This window comes from Spermophilus citellus, assembly GCF_964194105.1.
Source record: "Spermophilus citellus genome assembly, chromosome: 6".
NCBI classification, from domain to species: domain Eukaryota; kingdom Metazoa; phylum Chordata; class Mammalia; order Rodentia; family Sciuridae; genus Spermophilus; species Spermophilus citellus.
This window is the reverse complement of record NC_138187.1, coordinates 74,162,659-74,186,792: the sequence shown is the minus strand read 5'-3', so window position 1 is coordinate 74,186,792 and position 24,134 is coordinate 74,162,659. Positions and strand designations below refer to the sequence as shown.

At 40.4% G+C, this 24,134-nt stretch overlaps 1 protein-coding gene across 1 annotated transcript in view; it reads left to right on the top strand.

Moving 5' to 3' along the window:
* Positions 1 to 24,134, top strand: part of CUBN (cubilin) — a 307,889-nt gene that overhangs the window by 116,656 nt on the left and 167,099 nt on the right. The window contains exons 29-30 of the mRNA XM_081299156.1: positions 15,567 to 15,748; positions 22,600 to 22,774. Of these exons, the coding sequence (XP_081155282.1) occupies positions 15,567 to 15,748; positions 22,600 to 22,774 (357 nt within the window). The remainder of the gene's footprint in view (positions 1 to 15,566; positions 15,749 to 22,599; positions 22,775 to 24,134) is intronic.

Sequence of the window (24,134 nt, the reverse complement as noted above, 5' to 3'; positions counted from 1 at the left end):
GAATCAGCCTCCTTATATCAGAGAAAACATTCGGCATTTGTTTTGGGGGGGATTGGCTAACTTCACTTAGCATTATTTTCTCCAACGCCATCTATTTACCGGCAAATGCCATGATTTTATTCTCTTTCATTGCTGAGTAAAATTCCATTGTGTATATCTATTCTGTTACTAAGGGTTGGTTACACAAACTAGCTTATGTAAGGGAGTAGTTATGCTAGTGAAGAGTGAGAGGGCAGCGGGCCCTAACCTACCCCTTGGAAAAGATGGGCTTGACTGGGCATAGATGATGGAGGATGGAATGGAGCATGTGAGGATCTAAATAATTTACTTTTTTTGCCTCCCTTGAGCTGGGGACCTGGGCTGTCTGCCTGCCTGTCGTGTGTGCCCTAATCCCCTGGGTAGGATAATCACAGGAATCAAGGATTGGGCTTGGACAGAGTGCTGAGGGTCAGAGGACACTCCTGCACCCCACCATCAGCATGGTGCTTCCTGTGCTTGTCCACTTGTTGGTGTGGAGTAGCTGTCCAGTGGAGGAAAGGCTGCAGTTGTGGACAAAGGGAAGGAAAGAATTAGGGGGCAGGAGTGAGGCAGAGTCCTGGAAGCTCACTGAACTTTTCCCTGGAAGAGACTGTCTACTAAAATAGTGGAATTGAAAGAATGCAGGTTTAGAGTAAATACTTCTAAATAGAAATATGAGTGTTGAACTTGGGAGTTGCATAAAGATAACATGTTTTCTCGGTCTTGGCCTGTTTGGGGATTTCATAAAGTAACTACTAGTAGCCTCAGGACTGGCTTTTTACTTCTGGCAAAATTAGTGTCATTGCCTTGATGTCATTTCATTTCCTGGGCAGATGTTTTCAGACTATATTTTGTTTAAAGATGTTCAATAATTTTAAAAATATCTGAGAGAGACAGAGGAAGAGAGAGAGAAATAGAGAGGAGAGAGGGATTAGAAAGCAATGGAGGAATTGATTTCCCCTGAAAAATTTTTGGGGCAAAGAATTTCTCCTAGGAAACTCTTTTTTAATTTGGTTGAAATGAGTAGACTAGAAGGAAACAGATAAAGTTCATTAAAATAAAAATATGATGAGATAGAGTATGCGTCTCTAGGTTAAAATGAAGGATTTCATCCTTTCATATACAGGAAATTGAAATTTATATTATGTGAAAACTTCTAAAATATGGCTGCACTATGTTTCTTTCTTTGTAATAGTGTATAAAGGTGAGGGATTTCAATATTCAGATCCAGGACATTTCAGATAGTCAGATGAGTATGATCACCTTAATTTTGAATATTCAGTGACATAAGTCATTTTATAGCTATAAACAGCTATTGAGATTTTCTATTTTATGGTCCAAGTCATTCATTTCATGTTATGACTTATTCTTTTGCTCTCTTTTGGCCATAAGCGGGGGTGGGGGACTTGGTGTTGACTCTACCATTACAGATAACTCTATTCCATGTCTATTAATATACAGAAATCACACACACACACACACACACACACACACAAACAAACAAAAAATGTAGTATCATCAAATTAGGGGCAAGAGTGAAGTCTCTACCAAAGATGAAGATGAACTTTTCAATCCTTACTTACTCATTAGGGCTAAAAATAATAACAGTTTAACTCCTTAGTCCCTGAGTTTCTTTCCTCCTACTGTGGTGCCTGGCCCCATGTTTGCCTGTAGTGTAACTTTTTTCTAACTTTTTCCTTGACCGACCATCACCTAAACCTCAAGAAGTGATTAGTAGAAGATGGAATGAAGAGAGCTTACAAATCCACATTTCTTCCAACATTATCCTTAGAGTTGCTACTGTTTCATGCTACCTAGGAGTCAGGCCACCTCCTCAATCAGGGAAAGAACAGGATTAGCTTCCAAAGGCTATTGTAACAAACTGCCAGAAACTGGGGGACTTAGGACAATGAGAAGTTATTCTCTTTATTCTGGAGGCTGGAAAATCTAAAGTCAAGGTGTTGACAGGATCATCCTGCCAAAAGAGTCTCTAGGGAAGACTCTCCCTCACCCATTCTAGTTTTTGTTGGTGGCTGGAAATGCTTGGTGTACCATGCTTTGTAGATGCATAACTACAATCTCAGCCTCCATCTTTAATGGCCTTCTTCCCTGTGTGTGTCTGGGTCCACATTTCTCTTTTCTTTTAATGACATCAGTCCCACCCTAATCCAGTGTGACCTCATCTTAACTTTATTATATTTGCAAAGACTATATTTCCCAATAAGAGTACCTTCTCAGCTACCTGGTGGACATATATCTGGGGAAACATTATTCCACCCAATACAGAGTGTTCTGTAGCTTGGGAGAACTTTCTTCACTCTTGGAGTCACCTTGCTTTGTCCTTGTTTTGGTCAACTTTTTCACAGCTGTGACTAAAAACCCCAACCAGAACAATTATAGAGGAGGAAAATTTATTTGGGAACTCATGGCTTCAGAGGTCTTAATCCATAGACAGCAGGCAGAACATGAGTGTGGTGGAGGGAAGTGGCCATACCCCACCTGCCTTCAGTTACCACCCAGTTAATCCCATCAGGTGATTAGTTCACCAATGGGGTTAAAACTCTCATAACCCAGTCATTTCTTCTCCAAACCTTCTTAGGTTGTCTCACAAATGAGCTTTTCGGGGGACACCTCACATCCAAACTGTAACAGCTCTCTTTGCTTTTTTTTTTTTTTTCCTTCTCTGGTCTTCTCAGGAGAATTTCACATTCCTTAACCTTTATATTACCTAATTTTCTTCCTGGCTTTCATTTTATCATCATTCGAGCTTGTGTCTCCATTCTTGAAGATATGTACTAACCCACAAAATACCACAGAAAATTAATCTGCAAGTTCTTAAGGTCAGGTGTTTATGAACTTGGCAGGGGTTGGGAGGCAGGGTAGTTCCTCTTGCCTTGGTCTGGACACCTACCCCACCAGGAGTCCCTACTGGTAACTTCTCTCTGACTTCAGTCCCTCCTTACGCTGCCATTTTAAATGATGGAGTCAAATTGGCCCAACTCAGGAGGCGCTTCAAAGGTATTACAGGACAGAACAAGCTTTTATTTTTAAGTTGTAGCAAAACTATTAGAATACAAACCAATCATTTTAATGAAATATGTGAGCATTATCATTTATTGTGTTTAAAATTTACTCTTACTGTACTTTGGCTTTTGGGCTTCTTTTTAACACCAGCTGCTGATTTTCTCAGGCATTTCCCTCAGGAATCAAAGGATAAGGGTGATAGGGGCTCCTAGTTGGGTCAGTGGGCTTTGGCCAAGTCTGTTCCAAGCTGATACCCCTTCTGAGGCTATCAATTTATGGAATGTAGTTTCAGGAAAATACCCAGTGTAAAGAGGAGACTAAATTTGACCCATCATAAGACAATGCAGAATGTACCGTTTAAACTTTCTACCTCTGATCATGTTTGATTCTTTTATTGCTGGCTTCTTTTTTCAAAGTCCTTATTAACACACACACACACACACACACACACACACACACACACTTAAAAATAGAACATACAGAGGAGATTATTATTAAATTTTTTGCTGGAATTTTATAACTCCTAGTTTGTTTTAGACAATAACAAAAACAGCATTAGCAAGGTTCTCATATGAAAAAAAACATTTTTTAAAATTATCTACATAAGTAAGCAGGCTTAGCAACAGCATTTTACTCTTCCTCTTTATGTGTTCAGTAGATTAATGTGCTTCCTGCTGATAAAGTAAGGACTTCCTTTCAGCCAATGACTCGGATTTTAGAGGAAAATAAAATCAGATTATCAGTTACCAGTAAAAGTTTCAAAAAGATTAGCTATTTAATATTGAAAAGCAAATGATTCTCTTCAAAAACATGATTGTATTCCAGTTAAGCTAATGTCTCAGTGATGTTAACATACTAAATTTTGTCAGATTTGTCTCAATGAAAAGATTTTTGTTTTGTTTACTTTTTCCAAGTTGCTATGGTGACTTTTTCTCTAGTCAACGGGGACAAAACAGTACCCAGGGCAGTGTCCAGTACTGTCATTCCAGTGCCTTTGGGCTGACGTGGTCAAAAAGGCACAGTAGAGAACACACAACTAGAGACAGGCTGGTTGGTGGGGTGGTGTCAGAAAATCTGGGTTTGTCCCAGGTCTGCCGTTCACCATGTGGTGAGGGCAGGTCACCCTGATGCTTCTCTTTATTTATCTCTAAAATAGTCCTAACGTTTTTGTTCTTGCCTATCTCATACTGGCATTATGAATTAAAAGTCAGATAATGTGCTTATTGAAAACACTTAGAAACTAAACTACCATGCGCGTATGAACTGAGTTTTTAAACTTTTATTGTGGTTTGATGAACAACTAATTTCTTTTTTTTTAATTATTTTATTGTTGGTTGTTCAAAACATTACATAGTTCTTAATATACCATATTTCACAGATTGATTCAAGTGGGTTATGAACTCCCATTTTTACCCCGTATACAGATTGCTGTGTCACATCAGTTACATTTCCATTGATTTACAAATTGCTTTTCTAGTGACTGATGTATTCTGCTGTCTATCCCATTCTCCACTGTCCCCTCACCCCTCCCCTCCTCTCCCCTCCCCTTCTCTCTCTCCATCCCCTCTACTATAAATCGTTTCTTCCACTTATATAATTTTTCTCCTACTCCTCCTTTCCTCTTATATGTAATTGTGTATAACCCTGAGGCTCACCTTCCAATTCCATGCAATTTCCCTTAACTCTCACTTTCCCTCCCGCCTATCATCCCTGTTTAATGTTAATCTTCTTCTCAAGCTCTTCGTCTCTACCCTGTTCTTGGTTACTCCCCTTATATCAAAGAAGACATTTGACATTTGTTTTTTAAGGATTGGCTAGCTTCACTTAGCATAATCTGCTCTAATGCCATCCATTTCCCTCCAAATTCTATGATTTTGTCATTTCTTAATGCAGAGTAATACTCCATTGTGTATAAATGCCACATTTTTTAATCCATTCATCTATTGAAGGGCTTCTAGGTTGGTTCCACAATCTTGCTATCGTGAATTGTGCTGCTATGAACATTGATATAGCAGTGTCCCTGTAGCATGCTCTTGTTAGGTCTTTAGGGAATAGACCGAGAAGGGGAATAGCTGGGTCAAATGGTGGTTCCATTCCCAGCTTTCCAAGAAATCTCCATACTGCTTTCCAAATTGGCTGCACCATTTTGCAGTCCCACCAACAATGAACAAGTGTACCGATTTCCCCGCATCCTCGCCAGCACTTGTTGTTGTTGGACTTCTTAATGGCTGCCAATCTTACTGGAGTGAGATGGTATCTTAGGGTGGTTTTGATTTGCATTTCTCTGACTGCTAGCGATGTTGAGCATTTTTTCATGTACTTGTTGATTGATTGTATGTCCTCCTCTGAGAAGTGTCTGTTCAGGTCCTTGGCCCATTTGTTGATTGGGTTATTTGTTATCTTATTATCTAATTTTTTGAGTTCTTTGTATACTCTGGATATTAGGGCTCTATCTGAAGTGTGTGGGGTAAAGATTTGTTCCCAGGATGTAGGCTCCCTGTTTATCTCTCTTATTGTTTCTTTTGTTGAGAGAAAACTTTTTAGTTTGAGTAAGTCCCATTTGTTGATTCTGGTTGTTAACTCTTGCGCTAAGGGTGTCCTATTGAGGAATTTGGAGCCTGACCCCACGGTATGTAGATCATAGCTGACTTTTTCTTCTATCAGACGCCGTGTCTCTGATTTAATATCGAGCTCCTTGATCCATTTTGAGTTAACTTTTGTGCATGGCGAGAGAAAGGGATTCAGTTTCATTTTGATGCAAATGGATTTCCAGTTTTCCCAGCACCATTTGTTGAAGATGCTATCCTTCCTCCATTGCATGCTTTTAGCCCCTTTATCAAATATAAGATAGTTGTAGTTTTGTGGATTGGTTACTGTGTCTTCTATTCTGTACCATTGGTCCACTCGCCTGTTTTGGTACCAGTACCATGCTGTTTTTGTTACTATTGCTCTGTAGTATAGTTTGAAGTCTGGTATCGCTATACCGCCTGATTCACACTTCCTGCTTAGCATTGTTTTTGCTATTCTGGGTCTTTTATTATTCCATATGAATTTCCTGATTGTTTTATCTATTTCTACAAGAAATGCTGTTGGGATTTTGATTGGGATAGCATTGAACTTATAGAGAACTTTTGGTAATATCGACATTTTGATGATGTTAGTTCTGCCTATCCATGAACAGGGTATATTTTTCCATCTTCTGAGGTCTTCTTCTATGTCTCTTTTTAGGGTTCTGTAGTTTTCATTGTATAGGTCTTTCACCTCTTTTGTTAGGTTGATTCCCAGGTATTTTATTTTTTGGGGGGATATTGTGAATGGAGTAGTTGTCCTCGTTTCCGTTTCAGAGGATTTGTCGCTGATATACAGGAATGCATTTGATTTATGCGTGTTGATTTTATATCCCGCCACTTTGCTGAATTCATTTATTAACTCTAATAGTTTCTTTGTAGACCCTTTTGGGTCTGTTAGGTATAGAATCATATCGTCTGCAAATAGTGATAATTTAAGTTCTTCTTTTCCTATTTTTATGCCTTTAATTTCTTTCATCTGTCTAATTGCTCTGGCCAGTGTTTCGAGGACTATGTTGAACAGAAGTGGTGAGAGAGGGCATCCCTGTCTTGTACCAGATCTTAGAGGGAATGCCTTCAATTTTTCTCCATTCAGAATGATGCTGGCCTGTGGCTTATCATAGATTGCTTTAACAATGTTGAGGTATGATCCTGTTATCCCTAATTTTTCTAGAGTTTTGAACATAAAGGGATGCTGTACTTTGTCGAATGCTTTTTCTGCATCTATCGAGATGATCATATGGTTCTTATTTTTAAGTCTATTGATGTGGTGAATAACATTTATTGATTTCCGTATATTGAACCAGCCTTGCATCCCAGGGATGAATCCTACTTGATCATGGTGTATAATTTTTTTGATACGATTTTGAATCCGATTCGCCAGGATTTTATTGAGGATTTTTGCATCTAGGTTCATTAGAGATATTGGACTGTAGTTTTCTTTCTTTGAAGTGTCTCTGTCTGGTTTAGGTATCAGGGTGATGTTGGCCTCGTAGAATGTCTTTGGAAGTTCTCCCTCTTTTTCTATTTCCTGAAATAGCTTGAAAAGTATTGGTGTTAGTTCCTCTTTAAAGGTTTTGTAAAACTCTGCTGTATACCCGTCCGGTCCTGGGCTTTTCTTAGTTGGTAGTCTTTTGATGGTTTCTTCTATTTCCTCTATTGTTATTGGTCTGTTTAGGCTGTCTATATCTTCCTGACTCAATCTGGGCAGATCATATGACTTAAGAAATTTATCGATGCCTTCACTATCTTCTATTTTATTGGAGTATAAGGATTCAAAGTAATTTCTGATTATCTTCTGTATTTCTGAAGTGTCTGTTGTGATATTGCCTTTTTCATCCCGTATGCTAGTAATTTGAGTTCTCTCTCTTCTTCTCTTCGTTAGCATGGCTAAGGGTCTGTCAATTTTATTTATTTTTTCAAAGAACCAACTTTTGGTTTTGTCAATTTTTTCAATTGTTTCTTTTGTTTCGATTTCATTAATTTCAGCTCTGATTTTAATTATTTCTTGCCTTCTACTTCTTTTGCTGTTGTTTTGCTCTTCTTTTTCTAGGATTTTGAGATGATATATGAGATCGTTTATTTGTTGGTTTTTTCTTTTTTTAAGGAATGCGCTCCAAGCAATGAATTTTCCTCTTAAAACTGCTTTCAATGTGTCCCATAGATTCCGATATGTTGTGTCAGTGTTTTCATTTATCTCTAAGAATTTTTTAATTTCCTCCTTGATGTCTTCTATGACCCATTGATCATTCAGTAACCTATTGTTCATTCTCCACGTGATGCATGATTTTTCCTTCCTTCTTTTATCGTTGATTTTCAGTTTCATTCCATTATGATCAGATAAGATGCATGGTATTATTTCTACTCCTTTATATTGTCTAAGAGTTGTCCTGTGACATAATATATGATCTATTTTTGTGAAGGATCCATGTGCTGCTGAGAAAAAAGTGTAACTACTTGATGTTGGGTGGTATATTCTATATATGTCAATTAAATCTAGGTTGTTAATTGTGTTGTTGAGTTCTATAGTTTCCTTATTTAACTTTTGTTTGGAAGATCTGTCCAGTGGTGAGAGAGGTTAGTTGAAGTCTCCCATGATTATTGTATGGTGGTCTATTAGACTCTTGTACTTGAGAAGAGTTTGCTTGATGAACGTAGCTGCACCATTGTTTGGGGCATATATATTTATGATTGTTATGTCTTGTTGGTGTATGGTTCCCTTGAGCAGTATGCAGTGTCCCTCTTTATCCTTTTTGATTAACTTTGGCTTGAAATCTATTTTGTTTGATATGAGTATGGACACTCCTGCTTGTTTCTGCAGTCCATATGAGTGGAATGATTTTTCCCAGCCTTTCACCTTCAGTCTATGTATATCTTTTCCTATCAAATGCGTCTCCTGTAGGCAACATATTGTTGGATCTTGTTTTGTGATCCATTTGACTAGCCTGTGTCTCTTAATTGATGAGTTTAAGCCATTAACATTTAGGGTTATTATTGAGATTAGGTTTGTTCCTCCAGTCATATTTGTTTATTTATGTTACTAAACCTGATTAGTTTTCCTCTTTGATTACTTTCCCCCCTTTACTGTCCTACCTCCCACTGATGGTTTTCAATGTTATTTTCAGTTTCCTCTTCCTGTAATGTTTTGCCAAGAATTTTTTGAAGAGATGGTTTTCTAGCTGCGAATTCTTTTAACTTTTGTTTATCGTGAAAGGTTTTACTTTCATCTTCCATCCTGAAGCTTAATTTCGCCGGATACACGATTCTTGGTTGGAGCCCATTTTCTTTCAGTGTTTGAAAAATGTTATTCCAGGATCTTCTAGCTTTCAGAGTCTGTGTTGAGAGATCAGCTGTTATCCTGATTGGTTTGCCCCTAAATGTAATCTGCTTTCTTTTGCTTGTAGCTTTTAAAATTCTCTCCTTATTCTGTATGTTGGGCATCTTCATTATAATGTGTCTAGGTGTGGATCTCTTATGATTTTGCACTTTTGGCGTCCTGTAGGCTTCTAGGATATGGGATTCTGTTTCATTCTTCAAGTCTGGGAAGTTTTCTCGTATTATTTTATTGAATAGATTGTTCATTCCTCTGGTTTGGAGCTCTGTGCCCTCCTGTATCCCAATGACTCTTAAGTTTGGTCTTTTAATGTTATCCCATATTTCTTGAATGTTCTGCTCATGGTTTCTTAGCAGTCTTGCTGAACTGTCTATGTTCTTCTCAAATTGAAATACTTTGTCTTCATTGTATGATGTTCTATCTTCTAAGTGATCTATTCTGCTGGTAGTATTGTCAATTGAGGTTTTAAGTTGGTTTATTGCTTCCTGCATTTCTAGGATTTCTATTTGTTTGTTTTTTATTACTTCTAACTCCCTGTGAAATTGATCTTTTACTTCCTGGATTTGTTTCTGTAGTTCCTTGTCAATGTGATCTTTCATTGTCTGATTTTGCTGTCTCATGTCTTCCTTGAGACTCCAGATCATCTGAAGCATGTATTTCCTGAACTCTTTAGCTGACATTCCATCTGTTGCAGCTACTACCTCTTCTAGAGTTGAGTTGACCTGCATTGCTTGTGGTCCTTTCTTTCCTTGTCTTTTCATGTTGCTTGCGTTTCTTTCTGCTTGGTGAAACTGTTGTGTTTTTGAAATTTTTCCCCCTGTTTATTTATGTTGCTCTTGTATAGTTGGGATATCTCTCTTGTAGGGCGGGTAGTGGCTGTGATCCTCCTGTAATCAGGGTGATCTATCCACTACGCTGGTTGGTCGTAGGTCTGCCCGCCCTGCGGGCACGGGTGGCTGCTCTACTCTGCCCCCACTCCAATTGCGGTGGCGTTCCTACCATGTCCTCGGATCATTGGTCCTGATCCGGATGTGGGCGGCAGCTCTTCTCCACCCCTACTCCAATTGATGTGACGTGTCTACCATGCTGGTCGGCCTCCAAGCCTGTTCCGCCGGTGGGTCTCAGATCTGCCCACCCTGCAGGCCTGGGCAGCAGTTCTGCTCAGCCCCCACTCCCAGTGGGGATACCTAACTGCCTCTCCAACGGGCCTCTGGGCTCCTTCCGGATGCTGGCGGTGGCTCTGTTCAACCCCCACTCCAACCAGTGTGACGTGACTGCCTCGATGCTACTCGTCCACCACACTGGCAGGCTGCCGAGCCTGTCCTGCCAGTGGGACGCAGGACTGCCTACCTTGCAGGGTCAGACGGCAGCTCTTCACGGCCTCCACTCCAAGTGGGTTGACTTGGCTACCCTGCCGTCGGGTCGCTGGTCCTGTTCCAGGCGTGGGTGGCTACTCTCCTCGGCCCCAGCTGCAGTTGGGGTGTCGCGATACCACACCAGCGGGACCCTTAGCCTGCTCTTGGCGCAGGAGGCAGCTCCACTCTGCCCCCCAGGCCCCCGCAGCACCCAGCAGGACCCGGACCAAGAAGCAGTCCCTGTAGGATCCCCAACCCTGAGCCAGAGCCGCTTCGGGAGCCAGGAGCCGGTCTCTCCGATCCCCGCCACGTTCTGCTAGGAGCAGGCTCCTCAGGGCAACCGCTGCGGGCTCCCCAATCCCAGGCCAAAGCAGCCCCAGGAGCCCAAGCCTGGCCGCACCAGACTCTCCCTGCTCGGTGCCGAAGCCTGGCCGCACCAGACTCTCCCTGCTCGGTGCACGCTCCGCTGGGAGCAGAGTCTAAGACGCACTTCCCGCGGGCTCCCCAGCTCCGGGCCAAAACTGTTCCAGGAGACAGAGTCCCACTGCCCCTCGTCGCAAGTTTCACTTGTGGCTGGCCTCAGCTCGCGGTCCCCGCAGGCTCCGCGGCCCTGGGCTCAAGCAGCCACGAGAGCCAGAACCCAGCCTCTCCGATCCCTGCCACACTCTGCTCGGAGCAGGCTCCACAGAGGTACCCCAGCCTCAGGCCCAGGCAGCCCCGGGAGCCCGAGCCTGGCAGCTCCAACCTCTCCCAGCTCAGTGTACGCTCAGACAGGGGCAGGGTCAAAGACGCAGTCCCCGTGGGTTCCCTAGCCCCGGGCCAAAACTGTTCCGGGAGTTAGAGCCACGCCCGGAGTCCCCGAAGGATCTCCCGCCCTGGGCCAACGCCACCCGGGGAACTAGAATCTGGCCGCTCAAAGCCCGGCGCCTGCCTTGCCAGGGGTGAGGCCCGAAGAGTATTCTCCTCAGATTTTCCGGTCCCGAGCCTGTGCGATCTGTCTGCGCGACGCAGGCAAATACCAGCCTGAAATCACCTGTTCCGTAGTTGAATGAGCCGAGATCAGTAGAAAACAGGGATGATTGCATCAGCTCTCCATGATGGCGGCTGCTGTCCTCCTCCGTGTTCTGACCGGTGTCGGGAATCGAACTGGACCGGTTCTCTCCTCTGTTTCAAAGCTGGGACTCAGCACTCAGCGCGGCCAGTGTGCCACTGGCAGGAGCCTCCAGAATCCGCTTCGCTGTAATCCCTCTCTGGTACCTCGCGGCTAATTAACTTGGGCGCGTCCCAGACTCCATCCACGGGGCGGTCCGCCGACCAGGTACTGTTTCCCTCCGTGCGGAGAAATCACCCGCGACCAAGCCCCTGCAGCCGAATCCCGCGCGCTGGAATTCTGTCCTCTAGATTCTGGAGCACCTCAATTTCACTGGGGATTCCCACCAAGGTAGCCTTCAGCTGTTTCACCTCGTGTTTCTCCCGCACAGTGGCGCAGCGTACTGGTGTGCTGCACTCCCTTCGCCGCCATCTCAACAACTAATTTCTTACATCTTCTTCAGCTCCTCATGGATTTCTAGCTAGTGATTCTTTTTTTAGCTCGAAGTCCTTCTCATAGCTTGTCCCACATCTGAGTAGTCTTAAGATAGAATAAACAGCAGGGGTAGAGTGGTTGTCACATGCAAGAGACAAAAACTTATTTCAGGCCATGTGCAGTGGTGCACCCCTGTTATCCCAGCAACTTAGGAGGGAGGCAGGAGGAATGCAAATTAGAGGCCAGACTGAGTGAATTAGTGAGACCCTATTTTAAAATAAAAATACATAAAAATAAAAAGGCATTGATGTAGCTCACCAGTAAACCACTGTCTAGCGCACAAAGGGTCCTGCGTTCAATTCTCAGTACCACAAAAATTTTTTAAAAAGTGCAATTAAATTTCTACCATCGTTATCAGAATTGACTTTATTTTCTAGTGTTTTACCACGTCAACCATAAAATGCTACTAAATTACATATTCTATTTTGCATTTGATGTGAACTTTTAAATATGCTACCTTTTGATATGTTTAACTTCAGAGGTGGTAAGTGCGTAAAAGAGTAAAAGAAACAAACTTGAAAGAATTTCAAGTTCTAATAGTTTCTTTTTTTGTTATAGCCTCTTTATTTTTTTCCCCAACAGAGTATCATTTATAATATTGGAATTTCTCTTTAAAAGGTACACACAGGTGCTTTTGATGAGAACAGAATATGACATACATAAAACGAAACTTTTGCTCTTTTTTTTAAACAAACTTTTTTGAGGGGTGGGAGGTGGGGGATAAGCATCTCAGGCCTTCTTGCATGCTAGGCAAGTGCTATGTGTACTCAGCAATTAAACAAATCTTGTTCGTTGTTCATTTTTAAATCTTAGGAGAAAGGGCACTGAAGGGGCTACAGAGCTATAACTGATTTTTTCAAAGCATCACTGAATGCCAAGAATTTGATATTATCATTCCAGTGAACAGTGACTGGTTTAAGGGTATTAGTATCCTGTTATTTGCAAAGGAATTTACAAGGAAACCTAAAACAATTGGAAAAGACTATGGAAAACTATGCTACAGGGCTTTAGATGAGTTAACTATGGTTTAAAAAAAACTTGAATTACGTTGGCTAATGAACCAAAGCGAAGTAAAATGAAATATTCAAGCTTCCATTTCCTTGTTCTCTCTTGTATCCTGGGCACACCAAGTTATTTTCCTCAAAAGGTTTTTTTTTCCCCCTTTGGATTATTTATGTGACACAAGGGATATCAAGAATATCCTTCATAGACAGAGTAGCTTCAATCCCTTATATGGTATTTAAGCAAAGATGCTATATCTGAGCACAATGGATACCAGTCCCGCCACTGTGTTGCCCAACTTGAGGAAGCATCATTTTCTGGAAGGTACTGTGAATGGAGCTCCCTAGGGTCGGGCAGTGGTACTGAAGATAGGTACAACTGTATTGATTTTGGCTTCAGGAACATTTTCCATGTGTTGTTAGAGTAGGACAAATATTTTCTAATCTTTTATGGCACTTTGTTTTCTTAACATTCACCACAGTATATAAACAATGTCAGCACATCTAATTTTAAATAGTTTTTTTCATAGGGCTTTAGTCAGAAATAAGAGAGAACTTTGCAGGATGTAGGAAAGATAGTGCCCTGGGCAACAAAGTTAAAGTCTGGAAACAGGTTTTCAAGTGGAAACACGAGATGGCTACTCAAGAAGGTAGTGACAGTGACCTGGAATTGGGTTTCTTTATGGAATTGTGGTTCTTCCTAGAATTCTCTTCAGCTTTTCTCAGTTTAGTAGGAATTTTATATGGAGAATTTTTTGGGGGTGGGGGTGGGGGTACCGGGGATTGAACTCGGGGCACTGGACCACTGGGCCACATCCCCAGTCTATTTTGTATTTTATTTACAGACAGGGGCTCACTAAGTTGCTTTGCACCTCGCTTTTGCTGAGTCTGTTTTTGAACTCGCAGTCTTCTTGTTTCTGTCTCCTGAGCTGCTGGGATTACAGGCATGTGACACCACAGAGAATTTTTTAAACTTTTTTTTGGATCTCACTGTATAGGAATTTGCAGATGATGGATTGTAGACAAAATCTCAAATTTAGTATCTCATGTATTTAGTATCTCAGATTTATTCATAAGACACACATTTATTCATAAGACTGAAGAAGAGCTATTATTTTTAAACTTGAAAAACCTTGAAACAGACTATGAGAAAGCACTTGCAAGAATTTACCAACCAATAAAGAATATCCTGAAAAAAGTAAGAAAGAAAATCCAGAAATGTGAACATTAAAAATGATTTTTTTGATCACAAAAAATTGCTATTAGAAAAGATGATCTTTTTTGCTTTTTTTCTCTCAGTATCTGTAATAGGCTTTCCTTAGATCAGACTTTTGTAGAGAACTCTCTCCCTCTCCACCCTGTGGTCTCTGAATTCCTCTAGGCTCGGTGGGCACCTAGAGAACACAGATGATTGGTTCCATGACACCCTGCATACTCAAATCCCAGATGCCCTTGTATAGAATGGCATGGGATTCACATATAACCTATGCACATCCTCCCTTATATTGAAATAATCGTTTGATTACTCATAGAACCTAATCCAGTGTAAATACTGTGTATTTACAGTTATTATACAGTATTATTTAATGAATAGTGACCAAAAAGAGTCAGCACATATTCAAGAAAGATGCAAAATTTTTCTAAATATTTTTGATCTGTAGATGGTTAATGTAGAACTCCTAGACATAGGGGTTACATCAGTTGGGAACCTAGCTCTGCGGCTTACAAGCCAGAGAACCTTGGGCAAGACACTTGACCTCCGCACTGATTTGCTCATTTAAGAAATGCAATAGTAATAGTGCCTACCTCATGTGGTTATTCTGAGTGTCAAAATAGGAAATACCTATAAATCACATAAGCACTCTATGAGTGGTAAGCAGTTTTCTACTGTGTGCCTCATGCTGCAACATTTGGCGATTTGTTGTAATGACCTGGCCTAAATGCTTTCTGAGACATGAGCTATATGAGAATTCATAAACATATACTGTTCTCGTTTTCCTTGGTTAGGTTTTTAGTTATTTGTTGGTTTGGGGTTTGGTTTAGACATAAATTCCTTGGCTCGGGACCTGTGTTGTATACTTTTTTTTAAATTTTATTTTCTACAGTCTCTTGTGCAAATTTCAGAATGTTTGTCACTTAGAATTCTAGTTCTTAGATCTGAAATTGACTTAGAAATAATGTACTAGCAACAAGGAAGCTGAAGACCCAGAGACACGGAGGTTATTAATGTTACTCACATAATCATTGTACTTCCTTCGATGTCATTCTCACCTAAATATTATGAAGAAAATCTAAAACTTAGAATAATATTTTGAAAAAGTACCAAAAGCTTGGTATGGTGAAAATAAGATCTGAGCACTGTTACATAAATAACATAACATTTCTTTTAAAAGAATAGATTTAATAAATGCTAAATATGATTTCCCCCCCTCTTTATTTCTTTTGCTTTGAAGCTGAGAGTTTAAACCCTGGGCCTGGTGCATGCAAAGCATGCACTCTGCCCCTGAGCTGTACCCCCACTCCCTTCTTATTGCTTCATAATTGCATGAACATTGTTATAACTTAGTTTTCTCCTAAACTGGGCATTGTGTATTTTCAATGTCCTTTAATGAGCTGAATTTTTGCATTTCTTCCAGGTTCTAGTGCCCACTCGGAACTGACTGAGCTTTGCTGTTTTCGCAGGTTGTGGTGGAGAGTTATCAGGAGCCACGGGCTCCTTCAGCAGCCCCGGGTATCCTGACAGGTATCCACCCAGCAAGGAGTGCCTCTGGTACATTAGCACTGCCCCAGGGAGCAGCATTCAGCTCACCATCCATGACTTCGATGTGGAATATCATGAGACCTGCAGATATGACATCCTGGAGGTAGGAAGTGAAGGTGGTTTTCCAGCACATTCCAGAATTGGGGGTAGAACTGGAAATCACTCTGTAGAGATGGCCACATTCTTTCCAGTGGTCAGCTGCTTGCTATTCTTAGACATTCTTGTCAGTATCAGCCCTTCATGAATAATGTTGGTAAGCATATGGGATTAATATCTTAGTTTAGGTTTCCCTCCCAGCAGTGCCTGAGGGCCTTGGCTGTGGGCAGTTCAATGAAGAAGTGAGACCAGCAAGAAACTGTGTGAATACAGGGGCAGGGAGGGAGAGCCACAGAGGGAGCCCCTATGGACCACTGGGTTCAGTCCTCTGGATACTTCTGAGGCATTGGTCTCCTAACTGTGGGCCCCATCAATTAAGATTGTGCTTGGGATTATGAACACCCCACACTTGAAGTCTGAGAAAACTTGCTTAGGGAGAAAAGCATTTGGGCTGCAGTGTGCAGAGAGCAGACACTGGCAGCAAGCCCAGGAATGGTCCTCTCGGCTGCAGAAGCCTCTGAGGGGGGGCAGCAGGGTGCTCCTCCTGCAGATGGCTTTTTTTGTTTTTTAATGGTCACTTACGTAGTGTGAGGTATTTGGATTATTTTTTTAATATATGTTCCCATATTTTTATCGGAACATTATACTCATACATAATGGTGGAATTCATTGTGACATATTTGAACTTGGACACAATATGATGCTATAAGTTGGTTGGTATCATTCCCCATTATTTCCCCCTTGCCTTCTTCTCTTCACTCTCTTCCTCTGGTCCCTTTTCCTTTGCTCTACTGTTCTCCCTTGGATTTTCATGAGATCTCCCTTCCCCATCTTTTTTTTTTTTTTTACCTTATTCCTTTCGAGCTTCCAGATACAAAAGAAAACATATTACTCTTGACTTTTTGTTTGGCTTATTTTGATTAAAAGTTCCACCTATTTTTCATCAAATGACATAATTTCGTTCTTCTTCATGACTGAGTAAAACTCCGTTGTGTGTATATATCGCATTTTTTTCCTATTATTCATTCACCCATCAGTGGACACCTAGGCTGATTCCATAGTTTGGCTATTGTGAATTGTGCTGCTATAAACATTGGTATGCATCTATCCCTGTAGTATGATGCCCTTAATTCTTTAGGATAAATACGGAGGAGTGGTATAACTGGGTCAAGAGGCGATTCCATTCCTAGTCTTTTGAGGAAACTCCATACTCAGTTCCATAATGGTTGTACTCATTGACAATCCTACCAAGAATATAAAAGTGTTTCTTTTTTCTGTCTTCTCTACAACATTTTTATTATTGATATTCTTGATGACTGACACTCTAACTGAAGTGAGATTAAATCTCAGTGTAGTTTTGATTTGCATTTGCCTAATTGCTTAAGTTGTTGAACATTTTTAAATATATTTGTTGGTTTTTTGTATTTCTTCTTTTGAGAAGTATTTGTTTAGCTCATTTGCCCACTTACTGTGGGTTTTTTTTTTTTTTTGGTGGGGGATTTAAGTTTTTTGAGTTCTTTATGTATTCTGGATATTCATCTTCTATCAGAAGAGTATGCAAACATTTTCTCCCATTCTGTAGGCTCTCTCTTCACATTCTTTTTTAAAAATTTTTTATTTGTTTTAATTAGTTATACATGACAGTAGAATACATTTATGCACTTTGATATATCATACATAGACGGGATATAATTTCTCATTTTTCTGAGTGTACATGTTATAGAATCACATTGGTCATGCAGCCACATATATACATAAAGTAATAATATCTGTTCCATTCTACTATCCTTCCTATCCCCACATCCACTCCCCTCTCTCCCCTCCTCTCACTTCCTTCTACCTAATCTAAGGTAACTCTATTCTTCTTTAGTCTCTCACCCCCTTTATTGTGAGTTAGCATCACATATTAGAGAAAACATTCAGCCTTTGGTTTTTTGGGATTGGCTTTTTTCGCTTAGTATGATAGTCTCCAACTCCATCCATTTACTGGCAAATGCCATAATTTCATTCTTCTTTAAAGCTGAATAATATTCCATTGAATATATATACCACATTTTCTTTATCCATTCATCTATTGAAGGACACCTAGGTTGGTTCCATAGTTTAGCTATTGTGCATTGAGCTGCTATAAACCTTGATGTGGCTGTGTCACTGTAATATGCTGATTTTAAGTCCTTTGGGTATAAACTGAGGAGTGGGATAGATGGGTCAAATGATGGTTCCATTCCAAGTTTTCTGAGGAATCTCCATACTGCTTTCCATAGTGGTTGTACCAATTTGCAGTCCCTCCAATAATATATGAGTGTACCTTTTCCCCGCATCCTCACACACACTTATTGTTGCTTGAATTCTTGAAGATTGCCATTCTGACTGGAGTTGAGATGAAATCTCATGTAGTTTTGATTTGCATTTCTCAAATTGCCAGAGATGTTGAACATTTTTTTTTCATATATTTGTTGATTGATTGTATTTCTTTTTCTGTGAAGTGTCTCTTCAGTTCCTTAGCTCATTTATCAATTGGGTTCTTTGCTTTTTTGGTGTTAAGTTTTTTGAATCCTTTATATATCTTAGAGATTAATGCTTTAACAAAGGAGCATGTGATAAAGATTTTCTCCCAATCTGAAGGCTCTCTTCCACACTATTGATTGTTTGCTTTGCTGAGAAGAAATTTTTTTAATTTGAATCCATTTCATTTATTGATCCTTGATTTTACTTCTTGCACTTTAGGGTCTTGTTAAGGAGGTCACATTCTCTTCACATTCTTAATTGTTTACCTTGCTATACAAAAGCTTTTTAATTTAATGCCATCTAATTGTTAATTCTTGGCATCATTTCCTGAGCTTTAAGGGTTCTATTGAGAAAGTTATTACCTACACTTATATTTTGGAGTGTTAACCCTGTGTTTTTTTCTAAGAGTTGCATAGTTTCTGGTCTAGTTCCTAGGTCTTTGGTTGATTTTTGTGTAAGGTGAAAGATAAGGATCTATTTTCCCCTTTCCTTGGGGGATTTTATTTTCCATATCCTTCACGTGGTAAAAGCAAACATTTAATATGTTTGTGGATTGAATGAAAGTATCCAATTGTCTGATTGGCACATGGAAATAATCCATACTAATGATTTACAAAGGAACTTTTACAGCTATATTCTTATTTGAATGTTGAATAATTCAATGGGGGATTATTTTGTCCCCATTTAATAGTTGTCAAAACCTAGGCTTAAATTAATGGACTTTTGCATGATCACGTGAATGGTGAGTGAAAGGGTTAAAAAGTGAACCTGGTTATTACTCAATGCTCCCTGAAAATCAGTATAAAAACCATAGATGTTTTCAGTCTGCAAGAGATTAAAATGGGTAGGGTGTACCTCATAGAAAACTTTAACACTTAAAAAACTTTATCTGATTACAAAGCACGTTCTCACCTTGAAAAGAAATGGGCTTCTAAAATCATCCCCTCCATGAGTGGATGGAGAGTCACTAGGAATTACATTGAGTTGCACAAGTCTCTCTGCAGCAGGACATTGCTACAGGAAATGGAATTGGGTACAAGGCTGGAAGGTCTTGGATCAAACCCATTCCCTTGTCTTCAAAGCCAATGTGCTGCCAAATCATTCCATCTCAGAGTAGAAAAAGGTTGTAGGAGAGAATACAGCTCCCTATGTTCACACTCTCAATATGAAGTTGGACTAACACTCACATATGGAGCACTCAAATGGTTTCCCTTGCCAACACAGATATTACTGGTTACATAAAACCCCTTAACACTTACAGAGGGCTGGCAACAAATCCTCCACAGCAATGTGCATGTTCCAAACTTTTCACTCTCATATTCCAAAGTGCATGTGATTGTTGCCCACTTGGCAAAATGTAAATGGGCTTATTGTGCTTTTTGTCACACCCATTACGTGAGAAAGCAGAGAGAGAGGTCATTCCTTGCAAACAGCCTAAATAACAGAGAGACAAAAATCAGGGACTAGGGGGCATCGGGCAGCATTCAGAGAGGTTCCATGCCTGCACAGAAATGTTTCTGAGAAAACGCAGCAATCTCCTTGGGGTTTATTTTTATTAGGACAAGCTGACATTGCAGTGGTCTCCCAAGTCCCATTAAGAGCAGAGTTTGGAGGAAAATCTCAAGGTCCTTAAATATGTGAGGAAAGTTTTCTTCTTAAGGCTGAAAGGAACAACCCTTTGACTTTTTGTTCAAAACCTTTTTGCTTCTCTGAAATGTTCGACTCAGATGGAAAGTACTGTGGTAAATCTGGGCTAAAAACAATAAAATGATTTTTTTCCATCCCTCATTCCTTAGTCACTGATAGCATGTGAGCAGTAGGTTTTAAAGTTTATATCCCTGTTATAGGTCTAGAAATGCTTGGTCTAGAAATGCAGCCCATGTCTCAGCTGCACACTGATCCACTGAGTGCAATCAAGTGGGACCTAACTGTCACCAGGTATCAGACTTATGGGATTCACCAGATATAGCCAAGAACCATTTTTTCCCTCAAAAATCATCATCCAGAAAGTGGTCAGTTGCCTAAAGCAATAGCCGTGTGGTTACTCATAACTCCGGAATGCTGACTTGATTGTAACAATAAATGGAGCTAACAGAGCAGAAAGAAATGTTCAAAACAGATTAAAACCGTAGGCTTTGAAATGTTCTCCCTCCTGAACATTTGCTAAAAACACATTTTAATCTCTGATCATCAGACCAATTCTTTTTCCCCCAAAGTGTAGTCATATGCTGTAGTGGAATGAACCACACCCTGAAATTCTTTCCATCTCTTTCCTCTTTGGGCCACATGGTAACCATCGGTTTTATTTGTGAAAGCCCAAATCACCATTCTATTGTGTTGGCCATGGAAACACTGATTTTACTTCGGTCTCTGAGAAAGCTCTGCAGAGAGAGCCTGAGCTGGCATCCTGCAGGAAAGGAAGTCCACTCCTTGGTGTAATGAACCAGGGCAATTGTTTGGTGTGGGCAGTGAGCTCTGGCTGTTCCCTGTGCGGTGCTAGTTTGTGAGTTCAGTCCAGCAGCGAGAGGGGGAAGCAAAGAATGTCAAAATTGGTGGTGTTTATTCTTCTGGAGGCTTCTAGGCCAGCCAACTCATACCCATTATGTTTGTGATCTCAAGGGGACTCATGAGCAGAGAAAACAAAAGAATATTTTGCTGACGTGCAGGTTTTCATTGTTAGGACTTAGCATGAGTGCTCAGCGTTCTCTTTAAAAGTGTGCAGGTTATTGGGCTTGGATGATTGGGAGCACATGCGGTCAGCGGCCTGCTCTGGGGGTGGGGTGGGATAGGGAATTCTTGAAAATGGGGAAGGACCCTAAACAAGAAGCCCTCTCTGTCCTTCCATTTGCATATGTGTATGTGTAAAGGGCCACATGAGGCTCTTCCTGAAGTCCTGCTTTTGATGGCACTTAGGGGGCCACACAAACATCAGCTCCTTCTAATACAAATAAGCCTGAAGCAGTGGGCTTGCTTCATTCCTTTGCAATTACAGTCCTTGTGCTCAGCCCTCTGGGAAACAGCAGTTGCATTCATTTTGGCCTTTCCCCACATGGCTGGGGGGAATTAATCAGACAAAGAAGTCATTATAGATTCCAATCATGTACTCCACCCCCAAAGCAGGCTTCTTGTTCTCACTCTCTCTCTCTCCCCAGAGAACACTTGAGTGATTTCCCTATCAGTCAGCAGAGGGCCTGAGGGTGGGCTGGGGGGGGGCCTGAGGAATGGGGGAGAGCTGCCCAGATGGAAGAGGTGGGGGGACACCAAGCACAGACCTCCCAGAGAGCCCCTTTCCTGGCTTTGGCCCTGAGTGTTGATTTGTGTACATGGCAAGTGTGTGTGAAGTGTGTGTGTGTGTGTGTGTGTGTGTGTGTGTGTGTGTGTGCAGTTCTGAAGGACTCAGTTGCCAATATACTTGAAAATTTTCGTCCACAGTGGTCTTTTTCCTTACAAATTCAAGTTTGACAAGACCTGAAGATGAGGGGGTCAATATCTTCTTTTTGATTTCACACCTACTAGAGAAGAATCTAGGGAAGATTCAGAAACCAGTGTGTGAGGTTTCATGGAGATGGGACCAAAGGGATCCTTTTCTGAGGAATGTGTCATGGAGTTGTTGGATCCCGGTCAGACTGAGAGTTGGACAAATTTGGAGGAGTGTAGGAGGTCTGAAGCCAAGAATGGTGGAGGTAGAGGGAGTCATCTAGGAACTACAGAGTCTGGGGTAATTCTCAAGGAGGCTCTTGTTCAAGTTCCTGGGAGCAGGCACAGGAAGATCTATAGTGTTTCCTTTGTGAGTATACTCCAGAGCACACTTCCTCTGAAGAAGCAAATGCATTATATTTTGATGCTTAATCTTATAAAATATTCAGTATGCAGAGTAGATGAAAATTCTTAATCATATAACTAGAAAAGTACTAGTTTTCAGTGAACCCAAATTTCATAAACACACGAAATTCTACTATTATTCCTATGTGCTCATAAGAGTCGGAAAATCAGACTTAAGACTATATTAGCTGAAGTGTCTCTGCCATAGAAAGCAGTAAATTCCAGAAACACGAGGAAGAAGGAATGAGGGAGGAAATAGGGAAGATTCTGGAATAATCTACTCAGTCCACCTCTACAGTTCTGGCTGATGAAGGAAGCAGGCATTTTGTGGGTGATTCAACTTCTGTGTTCTAAGGCAAAGGGAGTGCTTTTGAAAACTCAGCTCAGGGTTATAGTTCATTCCCACCCAAGGAGGCTTACATTTCAGTCTCTAATCATAATAGATTCAAGAGTACAAGGAGCTAGGGGAAGGGCTGAAATTGCTTAAATATGTCTCTTAAGTCCTTTTTTTCTCCATCCCCGTATTAGGTCTATGGAGGCCCTGATTTCTACTCTCCCAGATTAACCCAGTTGTGCTACCAGAGATCATCTGTGAACCCCATGCAGGTCTCCAGCACTGGAAATGCACTAGCCATCCGATTTAAGACCGACAGCTCCATAAATGGGAGAGGCTTCAATGCCTCATGGCAAGCAGTCCCTGGAGGTAAGTGAACCGAAGGAAATACCCTTGCCATACTTATGCTGAGCCCTTGTTAAATTTTATGAAATGATTAGAGGAATGTGTTAAAGTTACACCCTGATGATTCTGTGATGTCCCAAATGACAAACACTGCTTTGACATATACTCTTCCAGAAAAATCTATCTACATGTCACCGCCTAAGCGAAAACAAGATACAAGTTTGCAAGTTCACTGTAAAAACAGTTAGGGTGACTGGTGACATGCATTCAGTTGCCGAGGGACTTGTGCCTATTCTCTGTCCTCAGATCTGGACATTGATAAATGGCAAATTACCTTGTGCCATAGTATAGACCTTGGGATTTGTGGCAAATACAAAAACGGTAAACATTAAATTTGCCAGTTCTGAGAAATTGCCATGCATTGTATAATATCTTTCTGCCCAAGATCTTAGGTAGTCTAAATCAATTATCTATTATGACACAAAATATTTTAATAGGCATTAACTTATACAACTGCTACTAATACTACTAATAGTGGCATTGGTGGAATGTTTACCATGTGCCAGATACTTTTCTATCGCAAAGATTATGCCATTTAATCCTTATAACCACACTCTGAGCGTCGCCTATTAATATCCTGTCTTAACCATTGAAGAAACAGAAGCTTAGGGAATTCAGTCACTTGCCCAAAGTCCACAGCTAGGAATGCCAAACAGAGGTATTGCCCCAGGCTACCTAATTTATGGCCTCACTTTTTCAAATCTAAGGCAATATAGTAATCTCTCTTAAGTAAATTATGTATAAATTTATAATACACGGTGTCTAGATTACCCCCAAGATGACTCTTAATTACTAGAAAATAAGTGTCGAATTTTTTTACTATTATTTTATGTTACCATAAATCAAAGGCATGATGGTCATAGATAGGGATTTTATTACCAGGAATTGGATAACATTATAGGAATTAAAAACAACCTAAGTAATTGTACTGTATCTAGAATATTAAAATTGTAAAAACCAAGCATTAAATTATTTACAAAATCATATGCTACTAGATTGTCAAATATTTTGGAAGTGAGTATTCTTACAGTATGCTATATATATATATATTTTTTTTTTAAATTTAATTTAATTTTTTAATTTGTTTTAATTAGTTACACATGACAGTACAATGATCTTGACATATCATACATTTAGTATGCTATATTTTAAAGTACAACTAGAAGGCATCTCATGGCTTTGTGACAACGTGATTTCATTTGGACTTATTTTTCCTTATTATTTTGACTAACTTTTGGTGTCAGTATTTAAAGTGTTGAAACATTACCTTAGTATTATCTATGTCTCTTTAGTTCAATGGGATGAATGAATTAATGTAAATATT